The 19694-nt window shown below is 50.2% G+C and overlaps 1 protein-coding gene across 1 annotated transcript; it reads left to right on the top strand.

Annotated features, from left to right (window-relative positions):
• The first annotated feature begins 290 nt into the window (after positions 1-290).
• On the top strand, positions 291-2031 carry HOXB4 (homeobox B4). Its single transcript, XM_009989839.2, has 3 exons — positions 291-404; positions 510-936; positions 1715-2031. Exons 1-3 carry the CDS (start codon positions 291-293, stop codon positions 2029-2031), a joined length of 858 nt encoding a protein of 285 aa, XP_009988141.2.
• The last annotated feature ends 17663 nt before the right edge of the window (positions 2032-19694 follow it).

Raw genomic sequence — 19694 nt, 5'->3', positions numbered from 1 at the left:
AAAAAAAAATCTTTTTCTTTTCTTTTTTTTTTTTTTTTTTTTTTTTTTTTTTTTTTTGCGTTTGGGGGTGATTTTTTGTTTTCCCACACCCTCCCCCGCTTTTTTCCTCCGTTCCCCCCCGCCCCGAACCAGGACACACCCCCGAGGGGTGTGGGCCGGGGGGGTGGGGGTGGAGGGGGGCCGGTTCTCGCCCACGGGGCGCTGCGGAGCCCGGGGCCGCCGGGGTCCGGCGGCGCCGGGGCCGGGGGCGGCCGGAGGGGAGCGGGCGCCCCCGGGCCGCCTCCCCGGGGATGCTCGGGGCCCCGGGAGAGCCCGGGCTGGGCAGATTTCCTTATCCGGGGATCGCAGGGCACCTCGCCATTGGCCCGCGCTGTCACATGGACTCCAACTTTGTTCACTTGACAGTAAGTAGGAGGGTTTCACGAAACAGGAAAACGAGTAAAGGGGGGGACAGGAATAAATTTTAGGAGAGAGATATATTTTTTTTTTTCCGTGTGTGCAATTCTAAGAAATTAATGGCCATGAGCTCGTTTTTGATCAACTCCAACTATGTGGACCCCAAGTTCCCACCCTGTGAAGAGTATTCCCACAGCGATTACCTTCCCAATCACTCGCCGGAATATTACAGCAGCCAGAGGCGAGAGAGCACTTTCCAACATGAAGCGATGTACCAGCCGCGGTCAGCCTGCAAGGAGCAGCTCTACTCGTCTTGTCAGAGCTCCGGCCACCAAGCAGCGGTGTTATCCCCCCGGGGTCATGTCCATCCTCCGGCCGGACTCCAGAGCCACATCTCTGAGCCAAACCATCCCTGCGAGCCGGTCACCCCCAGCCCACCACCCTCCTGCAGCCAAAACTCTCTCAACCAAAGCCCTTCCGATTCCTCGTGCAAAGAGCCGGTCGTTTACCCCTGGATGAAAAAAGTCCATGTAAGCACGGGTAAGTGATCTAAAGTGGCTTTGCTTTATACTGAGTAGCACCTCAAAGTCTTGTAGAAATCTTATTGCACCAGTTGTAAAATAACCATTCGTGGAGATTTACGATCGCCTGTTTGCAGAGCGGTATAATTACATCCTCCATAAATTTTTATTGCTCTGCTTGGCCATGTGCCTTTGAAGTCTCTGTTACCATCCTCCTCCAATTTCTTGCAGGCTACTTTTTTTATGGCTGTTGAATCTTCATAAGTTAAGTTTTATGTTTTCGTAATTTGTATTTAAGTGGCGGGTTGAGTAAACTTTTACCATTTTCCCTCCCCCCTTCCCTTTTTTTTTTTTTTTTTTTTTTTGTGCGTGTGATATTTAATAAAAAGGAGTGTCTGTGTTTGCCTGTTTGCATGTGTGTAGGGGGAACTTTAAAGATTTGGGGCTAACAGCGATGCCCAGGCGGAGGTGTGTGTGTGTGTGTGTATACACACACGTAGAGGGCACGGAAAATGTGTCTGGGGGACCTTATAAAAACGTTTAGACAGGAATACACGTCAAGCAACGAGGATGGAGGTGGAGATTTGGAGATAGGTTCTGGGTGTATTTTTACAAGGTTTACGGTGCATTATTTTTCAGTATATCCCTCCACCAAAAGAATGTGTGATGCTTTTTTTAGGGGGAAAGAACCCATTAAAGGAACAGCTCAGTAATTCTTCTGCTCTTTCCCCCCCCCCCCCCCCCTTTTCTTTTGTTTTGTTTTCCTTTTTTCTTTTTCCTCCTTTGTGTTTGTTCAGTAAACCCCAATTACTCAGGAGGGGAACCGAAACGCTCCCGCACAGCCTACACCAGGCAGCAAGTCCTGGAGCTGGAGAAGGAATTTCACTATAACCGCTATCTCACCCGGAGGCGCAGGGTCGAGATCGCCCACTCCCTCTGCCTCTCCGAGCGCCAGATCAAAATCTGGTTCCAGAACAGGAGGATGAAATGGAAAAAAGATCACAAGTTACCAAATACCAAGATCAGGTCCAATTCTTCCAGCTCCTCTGCCAGCCTGCAGATCCCACAAGGAGGATCTCAAAACCGAACCCATGGACCAGCCACCAGCCTATAACTTGGACGGACGGATGGATGGATGGGTGGATGGATGGATAGAGTGTGTGTGAGTTTGTGTGTGTGTAGGGAACACATGATTATTGTTTTTTTTTTCAATGCTCCGAGAAGCGAGGGAAGGAGGGGTGCTCTTTATTTATAGGGGGAACAGAGGGAGACTCAGCTGCAACAAAGCAGAGCTGTGCTGTTGTGCCTCTCTTCCATTAAAAGGAGGCTGGAGATAGTAGTTTTCAGATTTGGCTAAGATGGATCCTTGTTTCATCTTTAATCACGCCAAGCTCTGCCCCATTTGTCATGTTTACTCTCCCGTACAAAGGATGGACCTTATGTCTGCTATTACCTCGACAACCAGCGCTCACTTTAATAAATGAGGCTCAGTTTCTTCAAGACGAACTGGATTCCCCCCCCCCCCCCTTTTTTTTTCCCCTCCTCTTTTTCTTTTCTCGCCTACCAGCCACAAACGGAAAGTTTCTGTCCCGCCATCCCAAAGCCCAAAGACGCGGCGGTTCTGGCACAGCCCTACGATGGAGGAAAAAAACAAAACAAAACAATAAACACAACCAAAATCTCCCCCGGGCACGGACCGTGAGGAGCGGGAGGGGCTCTCGGACACTGCACTGGTCATGCGTGGGAGTGGAGGGATCCCTGGAAAAATAATATTTTTTTTAAAAAATGGGTCAAGTGGGTGCTGGACAAACAAAGCGAGAGGATGGAGAGTGATACGGGACCCCCTCTGGCTTTTTTTTTTTGAGTCCAGCAGGTTAATTGTGAGTCTGGGGGAGGGGGGGTGGGAGGGAAGAAGGGAAAGCGAGGGGGGTTAGGTTAGGAACTGGGCGGATAAACTGGGTGAATTCTGGGGCACCTGAATTCACCCCCGCAGCCCAGGGCGAGGGGCAGAGAGAGGGGAGGGGGAAAAGCTCCTCTCCCGCTGTCTGGCCCAGTTTTGTACTGAAAATGTGAATTAGGGACGGAGGGGTGAGGGCTCACCCCTCTCGGGGAGGGCACGGGGGGAGATGGGGGTTGGCGAGGCTCCCCCCGACACCCCGCCCGGCCCGGCCGCCTCCATCCCCTGCCTTTGTCCTTCGTGGTGTCCGTGATTACCTGTAAATAGCAGAGAAAAGGAAGAACAACCAAAAAAAAAAGCGCAATTGGAAATAAATTTTTTCATTGTGAATCTGACCCTGTGTTTTTTGTTGTGTGTGTGTTGTTTGTGGTTTTTTTTTTTTTTTTTTGAGGGGGAGGGGAGGTGTTGTCTTTTTGTTCTGGTGAGGAAAAAAAACAATGTTTTAAATAAATTAATTAAACAGCACGTTTCTTTTTTACAGGGATTTCTGTTGTCAATGGCACAGCCTCAACTCCCTAATGAAAACAAAAGATGTTTGACTATAGGGTATATCAGCCTTAAGTACTGCTAAGCCTTACATATTATGATTTATTTGTTCTAAGCATATATTAATATGCTCTTCCCAAACTGGTCTCAGACAAAACCGAGGTGGTCATTAGCGCTTTGCTTTGCTGTAAGGAATGGATGCAGCGTTGTATTTCTCTAGAGAGACTTCTCGATTAAAAAAAAAAAAATCTCCTTCTCCGAGGTAGTTAATGCATTAATGAGTCTAATTTTTGCACAGATGTTTCTCGGTGTTTGCAGGTTTTCTGTGTATTTTTATATTACAAAGGAGCTGGCTCCTGCGATAGCTCATAGCCTGACAAGCAAATAGATAATCAAGAAGACAAATGGCTTCTTTTGTGAGCCGCAGCTCTTGTATTAATTTTCATTTTCTTTCTCATAGAAAGTATCGAAAATACTGTTCAGGACGAAATAACATTCCAGTTCTAAGTTACAAATACTGAAAAAAAAAGACTATTGTGCGCAGGGGGGGTCCTCAGGGGGAGGAAGCCTCTGCACCAGCTGAAGAAAATAATCATTTTCTTACACTTGCCTCTCTCTCTCTCAAAAAAAAAAGGGCTTTTGCTTATTTGTTCAATGTCCACGGAATTCTCCAAGACCCCCCAGCAGGACCGAAATATTCCCCCGCATTATTCAGAAACAAAGACAGGGCTTGAAATATTTCAAGCCCGAGTGTGTTTATGTGTTATTCCTTTAGTCGTGGTAAGGCACCAAACGACCACCTTACAAATAAAGTGCCCCCAAAAGTCTCCCTGCCCCCAGCTCAAACAAAAGGCCGTTAGATTTTTCTTTCTATTGACGTTTTAATACTTTAAAATAATATTAATGCAGTCACATGGTACAGATCTGTTACACTGATGTTAAAGAAATGGATTTGTGGACTTTTTTGGGGTTAACGATGGCATTTTTAGAGGTAGCAACTGCAAACCTTTAAAGTTCCTTTTTTTTTTTTTTTTCCTATGGAGGGTGGCAAGGGCTGTATTTTATTATAATGCCTGAGGTTGGGGGGTTTTGTTGTTGTTGCTGCATTTTATTTTACTGTTCCTCTCTTTGATCTGCTGGAGTTGTAAAGAGGGTGTTATTTTCGAGATAGTACTTCTAAGAATGGCCAAAAATCGTTCTTAAAAAAAAAAAAAAAAAGCATATGCTTCCAGGAATGTGGGGTCTATAGAGGCAAATCAAAGCTGGAAAGTATGAATAGAATAGAAGGGGGAGAAAAGAAGATTTCTATAGGACCTAAAAGTTCACAGCCATTATAAGCAGACAGAAGCCAAGAAAAATGCGAGAATTATACAGAAAATCATTAATCACTTCTTTTCTTTAAATACTTATCCTTTTCCCATTGTTATTCAACAGCAAATCTCCGCAGACCGTCTGTTGGGAAAAAAGCACCCGGAGTCCTGCAAGAATCTTCAGGGGAAATAATAATATTAATAATAAAATCTGGATCGTAAAGGTGAAAGCTTTATTTTTGGGGGAGAAAAACAAAACCAAACACTCCCCCCCCCCCAAGCCACCCCCTCCCCCAGACCTCTCACTTTGGAAGAAACCACCCAAACCATGAGGGCCGTCTCTGGGGCGTTGGAAAAAGGATGTGGGAGCGAACCAGGTAACAGAGCTGCTCTCTTGGCATGCATTTCTGATCGGTTTATTGCCTCCTTTCACGAGAAAGCTGGGGGAAAGCACGATAAAAAAGGAGCTAAAAAAAAAAAGGCAGAAAGCAAAACAACACGTGAATTCTTGTGCGGGGATTTCCTTCTGTTTTCTCGTTTTATTTCGAGCGAGGGGAGCGGGCAGAGAAAGTTTGCAGGAGGGTTACTCGTGGCGAGAGGGTTTTGTTCCTCCTCGAGCTGGGGCTGTGCGCGTTTGGGGCTCGGCCCTGCGGAGCTTTGCTGCGGGGCCCCTTGCCTGGGAGCTTTGGGGGGGGGTGTTACCCCGCTTCCTTCTTTTTTTTTTTTTTTTTCCCCTTAAATTCTTTTTTTCTTCCTTTTAAAAATTATTTTTCCGAGCAAGATCTCTCTGCTAGTCACAGGCTGGTCTGGGCAGGGCTTGGCAGGGTGTCCCAAAGAGGACAGAGCACCGGGGGGGGCGGGTGTCTCAGAGTGTGGGTGTCCCGGGGGGTTGCGTGTGTCCTGGGGGGTGCGGGTGTCCCGGGGTGAGGGTGTCCCAGGGAGCGAGAGTGTCCGGGAGTGTCTTTGCCGCAGGACTGTCGGTGTCCTGGGGGTGCTGGTGCTCCCGGGGGTTGATACTCCGCGCCGGGGGCGGTGCGGGAACACCGCAGAGAAGGAAAGGAGTGAAAATTTGGGGAGAGAAAACCCAGAGCTGGCCAGCGCCGATCGGGGGAGAGAGTTCACGCAGAGGACACGTTTTCTAGGCGATTAGCTGTGTATTACAGCCGCGGACTGACCTCGCAAACCCCTTGACCTCTCCGAGGCTGGACATTGTGCTGGGCAACAGCCCAGCCCGCGCTTCAGCACAAACTTTGCGTGTGCGGGGTCCCGCCGGCCCCGGCCCTCACCGCGGTCTTGGGCCGTGGGAGCGAGGAATCAGCTGCGGGAGGAAAAGGTGGGGGAAGAAATGGGTGGAGAAGGGACTTGGGAGTGGGTTTATTTCTGCTTTATGACCGTTTAATCGTTCTGTTTCCGAGCCGGGGCCCGACAGACCTTTTCCCCTCTGATTTCACTTCAAAAGCCCCCGGTGTTTGCTCGTCAGTTGGTTTCTTTGTAAGAAAAAAAGAAAGAAAAGAAAGAAAAAGAGAAGGAGAGAGGGAGAGAGAGAGAGGCGGGGGGGTGGTCTTCAGTGCTTTGGCTTTGCAGAGCAAATTGTTTGCCGTTTGCTTTACAAAAATAATTTTTTTGGGGGAAAACAACCCCAAGCCCAACCCGAAGGAGAGAAGCCCCCGACCCGTCGCCGCTTCCCTCGTCCCGCGTCTCATCTCGCCTCTTATTTCCAGAAATTCCTTTGTTTCCGAGAGCCCCTCTCCATCCTCCCCCCCATTTCCCTCCTCCCGCACCTCCTCCCACTTCGCCCCTGCCCACGGCGCTCTCAAAAGCCTCTCTGTGCCCAGCTGCCTGCGGCCGGCGCGGAGCTGCGCGGAGGGGCGCGGAGCGGTGCGGGGGATCCCACCGGGCCGAAAGACGCTCCAGCGGCCTCTCCCTGGGGGCCTCGAGGCGGGACCCCCATCCCCGCCCCCTCAGGCACCAGTCGCGACAGAGCTGCTGGACCCCTTTGTTTCTTGGTCCCAAAATTGGACAAAAAAAGGGTTCTGGTGTGGGCAAAATCGCGTAACCCAGCCCCACTGAGTTGTAGTTATTAGAGAGAAGGGTACAGAGGAAGTATAAATAAATATATATCTGTACATCTACCTATATACGCATGGATGTGGGGCGGGGGGGTGGTGTTTGTCCAGTGTAGGGGGGCTGGGGGGGTCGTGCTGCCCCAGTATAGCGTTGGGTCGCTTTAAAGGCGGCCGGGCTGGGCGAGCGGGTTGGGAGTTTCTCAGCCCCAGTGACAGATTTATGATCCGCAATAAGAACGGCGTGTTTAAATCCGTAAATCAATCTCGCTTTCTCACTATATAAACGTTCATTTTATCTTTAGAGAGAAAACGGCTTTGATCGCGGCACCTCGGAGGGCGAAGCCGCTGTTTATGGCCGCGTTTCCGACCCTTTGAACTGGGGGCTTTAAAAAAAAAAAAAAAGAGACCGAAATGGGTGCTTCTTTTGCATAAAACAAACCCCAAAATGCCAGAGAAGGTGCCGAGGGGGGTATCTGCCCCGTTTGTTGCCTGGGATGGCTCTGTTCCTTTTTATATTTTTTTCTCTTTTTTTTTTTAAATTTTATTTACCCGGCTCCATTCACAGGGACACTTCATTTTATGACTAAGACAAAAAAAAAAAAAAGAAGTGGTTGTGTGAAGTGAAAGTTGCGGCTTCTGAATTGACCCGAAGTTCCCATAAAAGCCCCCCCGAAGTTTCCTCCCTCATGGGACACCCCCCCCCCAGCAACGGGAACCCCTTTTAGTGGGGTTTTTCCCTCTCTACCTCCCACACCTTGACCCAACGTCTCTCTTCCGACAACCACATTTCACTCGATAAAATCGATTCAGAAATAATCGAGGGCTTTTGAAAACGAAGCGCTTCCCCACTCGCTCCTTCCTGGCCGGGGGGAGCACACCCCCCCACCCCCTCCCCAGCCCCTTAGCCTCGGCTTAAAGGGGGGTAAAACCGGCTTTTAACATTAATTTTTACGTTTAATACGAGCTCCCTCCAGGCTTTACCCGCAGAGACTGGGGGGTATTTCGGTTCCCAGTGTAGCCGCCCCGGTGGGGGTGTAGGGATGTCGGGGTGCTTAGGGAGGGGGTTGGGGCTTTTTCCCGGCCCCCCCACCCCCACCCCGGTTCTGGGAGACCCGGGAACTCTGGAACACGGTCCTGAGGCTTTCAGGCTCTACCTGCTGCCTTTTCCCGGGTGACAGTGTTTCTCCCGTGGCCGCGGGGGGCCGGCGGGGCCGCGCGTTGGCAGCGCGCAGGGCACGGGCAGCTCCGTGCCAGGGCAGCGCGCACCCGGCTGCCCGCTCGGCGGCTGCTCCGCGGCCTTTCCCCAGCGGCTCCTTTGTTGCTGAGTCTTGGGGTTTGTTTTTTTGTTTTGTTTTGTTTTGTTTTCAGGATCCTTGTACTTGGCAGCTCTCTTCAGAGTCAAAATTTGATATTTTTTTGTTTGTTTTTTTGTTAATGCAATAAAGGCTGGTCTAACAATAACAGCAGCGGGGAGAAAAGGGCCTGGAAGTGAGGCAAAGGGAGGGCTGAACTCTTTAGAATCAGGATCATAAATATTCTCAGCTGGTTTAGACTCTAAAACAGTTGCGCTATTCAGTACAAGATTGTAATAAAAATCTCAATGTGGAGAGGGGGAAAAAGAAAAGGAAAAAAAGGAAAAAAACACAGTGTGGCTTAGCTGAGCCAAGGTCCAGTAAAGCCAGCCTCCATGAATGGTTTAGAGAGGGGTTTAAATGCTCTCAACTCCGAGCAGGAGAGAGGATGAGGAAATAAACCTAAAATCACGCCTTTTAATGGAGAAGTGGGTGCCCTCTGCACATCCTCACCCCAGGCTGGCAGGGCTGTGCCAGGCAGCCCTGGCAGGGGGGATCTCCGTCCATCTCGAAAAGCTTCGTTCAGTTCGAAACTTCTTGAAAAAAATAACTGTTCCGGTGGAAGGTCACAGTGGTCCTTTGAGTATGAAACGGAGAGACCCCCTTCCCCCTTCCCCATCACGTGATTCATTAAATAATTAATGCAGAGGTTGCAGAATAGATATGTATTCGTCAGGAAAATCGCAGACATGGTCTCCTTGTGTCTGACGTGAAATTCAACTGTCCTTTAAAAAACAAGCCTATAGCTGAGGGAAAAAAAGAGAGAAAGAGCGAGAGGGAGAGAGAGAAAGAGGGGGAGAGGAGGAGAGAGGGAGAGGGAGAGGAGTCTGCAATAAAACAATTCTCAGGAACCACGAAGCCACGCCGAGGGCTGGATTATTGTAAGTAGCAGGGGCTTCCCAATTCCTAGCGTGTCTCTATGTCCATGTAAATTTATTGTTTGTTATTAATGTTATTGTCGTAAAATGTGACAAATAGCCGTCTTCATTTCCTCCCATTTCTCTTCACATGGTGGTATGTGTGTTTATACCCATCGAGGCATTTCATTGATATTTTTAGGAATATTCCTCTCTCTCCCTCTCCCTCTCTCTCCTCGCAACCTTTTTTTTCCCCTCCTTCCCCCCTTTCTTGATTTATTACAATAAACATGTCAGCAGCAGTGCGGCTGCCATTGTGTGTGTGTTTGTGAGAGAGTTGTGTTGTTTATAGTGGTGTCCAAGATAAATCATTTCTCGAATGAAAATGATGTGCAAGCGATGATATTTTAGAGCGAGGAACTCTCTCTACCCCACTCCCTGGAGTTGATTATTTCAGACGATTTACAGTAATAGATCAGCAGCTAATATGAAAGCTCTGTAGCTGGGGGTCTTAAATTACAGCATCTGTGATTACCAATTAAGGAGAGATTTGTATAAATTTGGTAAACCGGGAACGCCTCATTGGCATATAAACCTAGTAAAAGAGCACGACCTTAATATAAAAATTACAGCTCGGAGTCCTGCGTTGCAGCATCCCTTTACCAACAATAACTCATTTTCTTCCCAGTTCCCTCTCCCCATCCTCCGGCAGGACTCTTCGCTGGAGAACAAGCACAGGTTGCGAGGCAATTTCTGGAGGTGCCCTATTTTAGACCAGGCACAGAAATTGGACTTAAAAGGCAAATAAAAAGAAAAATAGAGATTGCAGCAGGAGAGCTGTAAGGTAGCTGCCTCTGAGAGAGGCACGGCTCTGGTCGCAGGCAGGAACCATCAAAACCAGAACAATGGGGGTCTGCGGGAACTGGGGGGGGCTGCCGAGGGACCCCAGCAAAGGCGGGTTGTCCCTACAACCACTGACAACGGCAGAAAGGGGAACAAACTCATTGCGGTTGATTCGTTGTGCTTTTCGAGCAGGAGGATAACTTTGCGGGGCTTTCTCAGTTCCCTGGTCTCGCTGGGGCTGCGCTGGTGATGGATGGGGAGATGGAGGATAATGTTCTTACGATGAAAGTTGGAGAAGGCGCTTTAAGTAATGTCTTTCTATTTAGGAGCCCGGGCCTGTTATTTACTTCGAGAAAAGCAGAGCTCCGAGGAGAAACAGCACTGAAAATAAGCTTAAATAGTAGCAGAACCTGGCCGGGAGCTGTTACCTTTTCAGTGATTCCTCTGCAAAATGTAGCTGAGCTGTAACAGGGAAATCTCTTTCAGCCACTGAGGTTGGGCTACGAAGCTGAAGCTTTGGGGTCGAGGTGTGTGTCCCAAACGGGGGACACCGATACCTGCTTTAATGTCTGCGCGGGGAGCGCATCCTCCGCGGAAAATGGGAGGTCAGGAGTCGGGCATTGCCCTCCCGTCTCCAAACTGGACCAAATTGGTCCTAACCGGGAGCGTTGAAAGGGAAGGAGGAAGTGGGAGATGGCGTTTTTAAATATTTTACAAGCTCCAACATGCGAGGAGTCAATAAAACTGACAACAGGAGCAAAGATTAAATGTTCGCACCGGATTCTCGGGTGAGAATTCACCGCTTTTCCCCCCTTCCTTCCCCTCCCCTCCACTCGCCAGCCAAGCCTCACACTGCCCGAGCGCGGATATTTAACTCTGTCTGCTAGTGTAAACCTTTATGTAGCAAAATTAGAGCAACTCGGCGACTTTCATTAAATATTAAGGGAGATCCAGGGACGGTGACTGCGCCAGAAATACAGCATCACTCTCTGTCAAGCCCCGTATTAATTTAAGTTGTCGGCTTCAAAAGGACGCAGACCTCCCCTCCTTTTTTTTCGTCCCCCCTTTATTTGATTCGGTGCTATTTTGTTTTATTTTGTTGCGTCCTTATTTTTCTCTGTCGGTTCAGGAGGTTGAGCGTGAGAAATTGGCCCTTGGCGGGGGGCAGCTGCGGGATCGGTGCGGGGGAGCCACCGCGCAGCCCCCGCCCCGGGCGGCAGCCCCCTTTAAATCAATACCGGGGCTGTATTTGTCCCCGGTCCAGACGCCTTTGTGCGAGTGTCGTCTTTTAATAATCAGATGTCAGGAGGAGATGCGGTGGCCGAGGGATGCCGGGTCGCTCTGGCCGAGCCTTCGTGCTGGGGACACTGCCCTGATCCCGGGGCACTGTCTTCCCCGCCCGGAAGGGGAGCCTGGATCCGAGGGGGGGTCTCCAGACCCGAATTATGGCCCTGGATAAGATCCCCAGACCTTGACTAAAGACTCAGAGCCAGGACTAGAGCTCGGATGCTGGGTAAGAGCTCCGCACTCCCATTAGGAGACCCAGACTTCGATTAGGATCCCTAGACCCAAGAGGGCACCCCATAGCAGGGGTAGGATCCCAAAACTCGGCAGAAGAGCCTTAAACATTGGAGGAGACCCCTAGACTCAGAGTAGGACGCGAACTCGGGAGGAGACCCCAGATCCAGGCTGGGGGCTGGACTGGGCGGTGGAAGGCAGAGCTCTCCCCGTCCTGCTTCGTCCCTGGCCGGGGGCTGTGGGAGGGGGCCGGGGTAAAAGAGCTTGGGTGATGTAAAACCTCCCTCCGTGTAGGATCTGGGGTGGGAGGGCACCGTCACCCTCCCGGAGCACCGCCTCGGTCCTCGTTTCTGCCCCAGATCCTCAGGGCTCTGCTCCTCCGACCCCTATCAGCTCCATCCTCCCCCCAAAAACAGGTTTCTCCCCTCTGCGGTTAGCGCCGACCCGAGGGAAAAGGCTTTCAGGGCTTCGTTTCGGCCACAGTTTGGGAAGAAAAGTCCGGAGCAGAAGCTCCTGCCCTTGCGCATCCTCCGCGCAGCCCCCGCGCATCCTCCGCGCAGCCCCGCCGCCGCCGGTCTCTCCCAGTTCAGCCGCCCAACAGCCTCGTTACTCTCCCAGAGCAGCTAAAAACAACGAGCAAACCGTTCCTTACCATGCTTGAGCTGCGCCTCTTTATTAACCCGCTGAAACCGAGTTTTTCGAGAAACCGGCTATTGTGCCTCACAGTTAGGGACGACAGAAATAACTTTCGAGAGGCGGGAGGAGATAATTAGCTATTTCAAGTAGCTCGAGCAAGTGCTATTTCATTAGCTTCTGTGCAATAAGGCTTTCTCCTCTCCTGTCGCCTCGTCAGAAGTTCCTGGTCGCTCAGCGCTGCGAATCCGCGTTTATCACGTCTCTTCCCCAAAGAAGTTTCCCTCCCTTCCCCTCTCGGCCGGACATAGCCCGTCTTTTCCCAGAGAGGAAGCGATTAACGCTGCAAATATGAGTCAACAGCACCTTAATTCATAATTTATTGCAGGCGGTAGGAGAGAGCTATTTAAGATCAAAGCGTTGCGGAGGGCGAGAGCTGCAACGCGCGGGGAGCGGAGCGGAGTCATAAGGGAGGAGAAGGCGGAAACCTGTGGCTTAAGCGCGGAAAGGCGCGGAGAGGCGCGGTGGCAGGGCGGGCAGGACGTGGTAGCAGCGTCCCCTCCCTTTTTTCTATTTATTTTTCCCCTGGAAAGGGGTTTCGGGCGATGTTTGCCCTGCCCGGCGCCCGGCAGCACCCCCGGGCAGCTCCTGCTGCCCAAGCGAAGCGGTCCAGGCCCGAGCAAACCTGGTATCACCCAAAACCCGCCCCGCTGCAGGCCCGAGAAGCCGCAAAGGGCCCGGAGCCAGTGCCAATTATCCCGCTTCATTTTCATATTTAGAAAGAGAGGCGAACAAGAGTCACTGATGGACAAGACAAAAGGGAAGAGCTCGGTCGCTTTCCAGTTAAATAGGCAAAAGTTAGGAAACGGTGACGGTTTTCTTTGAAGTCTTGGCTTTTTTTTTTTTTTTTTTGGGTCGCGAGGAGGAGAGGAGACGAAAGAAATAAAAGGCAACAACCACATTTCAACACTTCCCTGCGCGTAACCATCCCAGTTGAAAAGGAAGGCTATAAATCAGAGGCCATGGTAGAGATTTGACTTCTTAAATTTTTTTTTTTTTTTTTTTTTTTTTTTTTAGCCCAGCTAGGAGGGGAGGGGTTAAGGAGAAATCGCCGCTCGTTGCTATTTCGTCTCCTTTTGATGTCGGACTCAATGCGAAATATATCAGTGCTTTATTGGCAGCGGTATCCAGAGGTCAGGAGAGAAGCCTGAAAAACTTCGGGTCAAATTCTCTCCGAGCAGGTCCCGATGAAATCAATAGGCAACGGTAATCCTCAGCCTCTGGGCTGGGGTGGGGGGACACACGGGGAAAGGGACCGGCCGTTCCCCCCACCCCAGCCCCTCACTCACCGCCCCGGGGGCACCGGTACCACCGCTGCTCCCGGAGCCTGCGAGCCCATCACCTGCCTCCGGTCCAGCGCTCCCGTCGCTCGCCCCTGCCCAGCTCGGGGTGGGTGAGGGGCTTTTTTTTTTTTTTTTTTCCAGTGGGAAGGGTTTGCACCCCCCGTCCTCCTTCCCTCCCGCTTTTTGGGAGCCGACGCTTCGCCCTTTCACCAGCATCCAGAGCCATATTTCCTCCCCCCAGGCTGAGGTCAGCTCCAGCAAAGCCGAGTCTAAAAATAACCTCCGAGATCTGGTTTATTGCTACTGGTACCTCTCCCTCTCCGTGTTTCAAACGCGACAGTCCAAAATATTCCCTGAAAAAGGGCAAGATTTAATGCCAGGATGTTTACCCAGGGCTACTGGGAAGGATGGGGGGTAAAAGACAGGCAGAAACCGGGTGGGCTTTTGGCATGACTTTTATTCCTCCCCCCACACCACTTTCTCTCTCTCTCTTTCCTTCTTTCTTTCTTCTCTTCGTTCTTTTCCCTTTCCCCGGGACGAGACATATGGAATCAATTCTGAATCCTGACATTGAAGGCTGGCCAATTCCTACTGGCTCTAAAAACCAGAATCCATTTGGTTCCCTTCTCTCCAGCACCCCTTGTCACTCAGTGCTTTAACCGTCTTGCAACATTTTAAGTCTTTATAAAGAGAAACAGCTTTCCAGATAGATACCGAGGATTCGGGAGTGGGGGAGGGTTTTGGGGGCTTTTTTTTTTTTTTAAGGGGAACGTGCGCGCAACGCCACTCCAGACACCCCCATCTCATCCCCCTCCACTCGCTATCTCCCTGCAAAGGGGGTCGCATCCTTGCAATACTTTAAGCTGTTTTGGAAGAATTTCTATTTTTTTCTACATCAAGTCAGTTCCGTTTGAATCGAGCGAGTCCAAAAAAAAAAAAAAAAAATCAAAGCATCTTTGGGGAAAAAAAAAAACACAAACAAACCAACAAAAACCATCCAAATCGTCCGAGAAAGCTGTCAGCAAGATCCACCGAGGTTGCAATAAAGTAGTTTCTTCTCCTTAATCTGCCTGCTCCAGTTGTGAACTCGCACCACCCCGATCTGGCTTCGCTCCTTCTTCTTGAAGTCCTGGGTCGGACAGTATCACAGGTAAGAAGTTAAAAAAAAAAAAATAAATGAATGCTGCGGCTCTGCCTTTCCCCAGCTCCGACGCTGTGAGATATAATTAATTGCTCCGAAGGCTTTGACAGCCTTCTCCACCGGTCACTGTGAGCTGTAGCTGACTTTCTCCTGGTAACAAATTAAGAGTGATGCCTCGGGAGGAGGATGGGGGAAGCTGAAGATGAGGGAAAATTATCTCTTAGGGTCCATAACCGAGACCGGCCGCACACCGCTTCTTCCCAAGTGCGTGTTTACCCGCAAAGTTTGTCTGGGACACATTTGTTAAAGGTTTAGCACCTCTCTCGTCTTTGAAAAAGAAACTACAAAAGCACATTGGAAAAGCGGGGTGTTAAACTGAAGAATGTATGTGATGGTGATTTATGGCCCTACAAAGTTTTTGTTTACTTGAAGCAGACCCTAATTACAAGGGCTTCGGGAGAAAGAAAAAAAAAAAATCATTCCCAAGCTCTGTCTATGTCCATAGCGGGTTTTCCCTCCCCAGGTCTGCGTGTAGTGGCCAGATGTGACTAACAAATTTCTGGCTAGTGGAGCTGCTTTTCCTTTTAGCCGGGCAGTGCATTTGGCCGAAATGGGTAAGATTTGGACTCCCGAATATTTGGTGTACAAGCGGTGGCGACTGGGGGAATAAGAACCTGAAAATATCAGGCTTTTAAAAAGGTTCAAGGTTTGTTTGGGTTGGGGGGGGCGGGGGGAGGGTGTCCTCGAAAATGGGTCATTTCGCTCAAATGCGATTTCTGGGATGGAAAGGGAAGCGGCCGGGAGGGCGAGACTGCGCCTGGGAATATCGGGTGCGTTATTTTCCACGGGCTTGTGCTGTTCATTTCTGGCTCAAAAAAAATCCCCCCTCCAACCTCCCCGCGAGCGCCCGATGTGTATTTTAAGAGCGAAACAGGAAAAGCGTTTGTATGGAGGGAAAAAATCTCCGAGAAATCGAATTAAACCTGCAAAGCTTTTCTAAATATATAGAGAGCTGTTCGTGCTCTGCTCTCCTTTGGTTCTTTTCCCTTTAGAGAGAGATAATAACTCAGTCCCCGGCACAAGTTGCCAGTTCTAAAAATGTCCTCATACATTGTGAAACTGGAAAAGTTTTGTCTCAGTGTCCAACATTTCCCCAGGCGAACTGGTATATTGGCAGAGAGCAGGAGCTCGGATACACAACTGCCTGGGTTGGTGGTTGTTTTTTTTTTTTCCCTTTTTTTTTTTTCTCCCCTGAAAATTGCTTTGCATTAAATTTCCCCGGCTTCAGAATTATCTTTACTCGCCTCCAGCTAAACTTGAAATTTTTTACCAAGCGCTTGATCTGTTGGCGAATGAAATCTGAGAAGAAACCGCAGGCCCTAAGTGGCCGTAATTTAATTGATTTTATCATAAATCATCAACTTCATGAAGAACCAAAGTTTTCATTGAAGTAAATTGATATTAATGGACACTTTCTGAAATTTAACGGTATAGATCTATACGGTAGTGCTGCTCCCGCTTCTGTTTTTTAGGGGACGGGAGATTTTAGGGGGGGTGGAGGCATTTTCCACCCTTCTAATTTTCGTTTCTTCCACCCTCCCTGAAAAATGACTTTTTTTTTTTCCAGCGTAGGGAATCCGATCCCGCGTGCGGAGGGGGGGATCTGAGAGCTCAGCTCCTCTTCGTGGCGCCGCAGCAGTGGGCAAATCCAGGAGCATCGAGATGGGGCTTTTTTTGGGGGGGGAAGAGCACTGAACAGTTGAGTTTCTTCGGGTTAATTTCCTGGGAAGGTTGTTCTCTCTGCCCAGGGGTTTGATGGGCGTAGAAATGAGATATTTCTGTCAAAACCACGCGTGTGACAGCGAAGTGCATCCCGGCTCGGGCAGCGCCAGCACCGCCTTGCTCGTATCCGTGTTAAAAAGTAGAAATAGGATTTAAAACCCCCGCTTCCACCTACGTGTCGTCTGCTGCGTTAAACATCGCCGTTCCCAAAGCTTTCTCGAGTAATTAAAAATTAACTAAGAGCCCGGGATGGATGGGAGCCCTTTGATGTGATGATGAGGATGACAGACCGAATTCCCTGGCAGCAGCAGAGGGTTTTGGCGAAAGGCAGTGGCTCGGGTGTGTGGCTGTGGTTGGGGGGGGGGTTTGCAGAGATGCACAGTGCAGGGAGGATGCACGAGTCAGTGGAATCCGCACAGTTCCATGCAGATGATAAATATTCAATGTAAACATCCCAAAACAGAGAAACATAATTCCTTGACACCACTTCTTTCTCGCTCTCCCGAGACTTCCTCCTCAGAAACTGTTAGTCTTTGGGAATTATCGGATGGAAGCAGGTAAAATGGAACTCATTTCTTCTCCCAGGTCCCTTCTCCCCTATGCCCAGCTCGTTCTCCAGCGCCAGCCGGGTCCCGGATTCAGGCGAGTATCACTGCAAAAAATAATCAAATTCCTTCATTTTCTCACAGAAACGGCCACGGCGGTAGCGTGGGTGCCTGGTCCTCCCGGGAGGCGAAGGAAGGGCAGTGGGAGAAAAGCTTTGAATCCTCATTTTCTCTCTCTCTTTTTTTTTTTTTTTTTTTTTGAGGAGGAGGAGGGTGGGGTTAAAATGAGAAGAAACGGAGATGCTGGACGTGAGCGTAAGAATCCGTGGAGCCGCGTCCTCGGTGCCAGGACGGGCGGCAGCTCCGGGGGGTGGGGGTGGGGGGGGCGGGTGAGAAGCCCGTCCCCGGGGCCTCCGGGCGCTGGCCCGCCGCCGGGGAGGCAGAGAAACCCCTTTCCGTTATTTTTCCCCCTTCGTTTCCCTTGTCTTCGCCGTTTGGCTGGACGCTGAGGCTTTGGGAGCGGTGGCTGTTGCGGTCGCGTTCCTCGTTAGTGTTTGTTTGCATCCTTCGCCTTCAGGTTAAAAGGTAAAAAGGAAAAGGAAAACTAAAAGAGAAAAAAAAAAAAAAAAAGCAAAAGCAGCCCAGAACGCCCCAGAAGCCATGGCAGCCCCAGCCGCGGCCCGAGGGAGCGAGGGGCATCGCCTGCCCGGCTGCCCGCCAAGTTTTGGGAATTTGCTGATGGGGGAATTGGTGGGACTGGAGGGGGGAGTCGGTCATTTACCAATTCGGTATAAATGGGCAAAAGGTTGACGTGTCTCTGTCACGTGAGCGCATAATTCAAGCTATTATTTTGGCATTTGGAAGGGGGGGGGGGGGGGGGGGGGGGGAAGAGAAGAAAAGTGAGAATGGTGATTCCCAGCCCGCCCCTGTTGAGCTGCTCCCAAAATAGCAGTTTGTAGCGCGCTGATCTCGCGAACTGACGTCTCCTCTCACCCCCCGTGCCCTCTCCCACCCCTACCCCCACCCAGCCGCAGCTCATCCCCCGCTGAGGCTTTTGGCGACGGGTGGACCCGCGGGAGAGGGGTGCTGCGGGGGTCGGGAGGACCCAGCCCCGGGAGGGGCCGGGGAGCTGCGTGTCCGCCCCGTTGTTTTTGTTTTGGTTGGTTTGTGTTGTGTTTTTTTTTTTTTTTTTTTTTTTTTTTTTTTTTTTGAGATAATTCCAAAGCGCTTCCGCTGATTGATCATTAACCTGGTGAGTTATTGCTCTTCTAAGCAAAGGTCAGGGAGAGAAAAAGGTCTAATCTGTCAAGGCAAAACCACTGCTCACTCAGTTTCATTTTGATTTCTTATCCGGACTGGCTTCTGTTTGGGGTTTCAAGAGGTCCTGGACCTCCATAACTCTCCTCTCCTCCCCGAGCTCCCTCCTCCCTCGGGCTCTCTGTTTGTGGAGTGGGAAAACCCAAACTCCTTCCCTGTAGCCAAAAAACCCAAGTGGGCCAAGGAGGAGCGAGCAGCCCCCCGGGAGGAGGCGGTGGGTGCTGGGCGACTCCTCGCCCTGCCCCGGGGTGCAGGAGCCCATCGGCAGGTGCGGGAGGAGCGGGGGCCGGGCTGGACCTGCACCGCCTCTAAGAGAGAAATTAATGCAAATCAAATAGAGGGGGGGAAAAATCAAAACAAAGAACACCGGGAGGAGGAAGAACCTCGCTCCATCCCTCTTCTGCCTGTACTGCGAGGGAATAAATTAAAAACAAAGCAAAACAAACCCCACCGCCCCGCCCTCCTTGCTGGAGCCGTTATTTACACCAGCTTCTTTTTGGTTGTTTGTTTGTTTCCCTTTTCCCCTCCTCCTTCCTGTACCCACTCCAGATAAACGCGATTTTCCCTCTTTTCTCCACCTCCTCCCTCTCGGGCTGCCCACTTCTCCTCTTCCTCCCGGACTCGGCGTGGGAGGAACTTGCCGACGCTCAGCCCGCGGTTGCTGAGCTCACGGCGCAGAAAGGGTGTTTGCTTTCCTTCTTTTTCTTTTTCTTTTTTTTTTTTTTTTCCCCTCTTTACGAATCTTTGTGTGTACTCTACGGAGGGAACTGAAAAGCCCCAGTTAACCGGGGAAAGCTGCGATGTAAGTGGAATATTGCCAAAGCTGTGTATTAAAGCGTGCGCGCATGTAATAATAATACTAATAAAAAATACAGCTATAGGCCTCCGACTAGAGAAGGTCACGAAGCATCCGCGGGTGATTTATGGACTCGGGGATGTTGTCACAAGCAGAGCAGGGGTGTGAGGGGAACATTTTTATTTGAGATTAATAACATCAACATACAGAACGGAAACAGGATTATTAAAGCGACTGAATGTTTCCCAAAACGAAAATATTTTTAAATGAGATTGCTTTTTCTCTCTCCCCTTCTTTCTCCCTTTCCGAGTCCTTCGGGCCAAAGTTGCGGTGATAAATCTCGGCGTGGCTTTAAAAATGTTTACGGCTCGATACCGTTAATTCTGATACCGAATCACTGCTGTGTGAATGGTGTCCTCGCACACTATAAAGCATCTCCGTCCCCCCTCCCCCCTTCGTGGAGATCTTCCCACCGCACTGGAGAAACAAGAAAAAACATATTCTGACTCCTCAAGGCTTTTCTGCCTTGCAGGAAAACGGCCTATTTTCCTGACTGTTATCCCGTTGTTGAACCCAGAGCTAATTAACTGCATGCGTATAACCTCTTAATTTAACTCTGAAATTACCACCAGAATTTAACCAAAACCTTTCCCTCTATATCTATTTTTAAATTTACAACCGAAGTTGGCCATCAGCCGTGGACAAACCGCCCACAGTTCTCGCTAAATCGTTTCCATCACCAACGCGAACCCCAGAATAGGCGAAGCGTTTCCCTCACCCTGGGGTTTCCACGGGAAAAGGTGGAAATAAACTCCGGGGGACAGGAGATTG

This window comes from Tauraco erythrolophus, chromosome 25 (assembly GCF_009769465.1).
Source record: "Tauraco erythrolophus isolate bTauEry1 chromosome 25, bTauEry1.pri, whole genome shotgun sequence".
Taxonomy (NCBI): Eukaryota; Metazoa; Chordata; class Aves; order Musophagiformes; family Musophagidae; genus Tauraco; species Tauraco erythrolophus.
The sequence above is the reverse complement of the archived record's forward strand: the minus strand, read 5'-3'. Positions and strand labels throughout refer to the sequence as shown.

Excerpts from the sequence above, each read along its gene's own strand:
- HOXB4 (XM_009989839.2), top strand. The coding sequence starts at position 291 with ATGCTCGGGGCCCCGGGAGAGCCCGGGCTGGGCAGATTTCCTTATCCG. Across the intron at positions 405-509 it reads CCAACTTTGTTCACTTGACA|AAATTAATGGCCATGAGCTC; the intron begins GTAAGTAGGAGG and ends TGCAATTCTAAG. Across the intron at positions 937-1,714 it reads AAAAGTCCATGTAAGCACGG|TAAACCCCAATTACTCAGGA; the intron begins GTAAGTGATCTA and ends GTGTTTGTTCAG.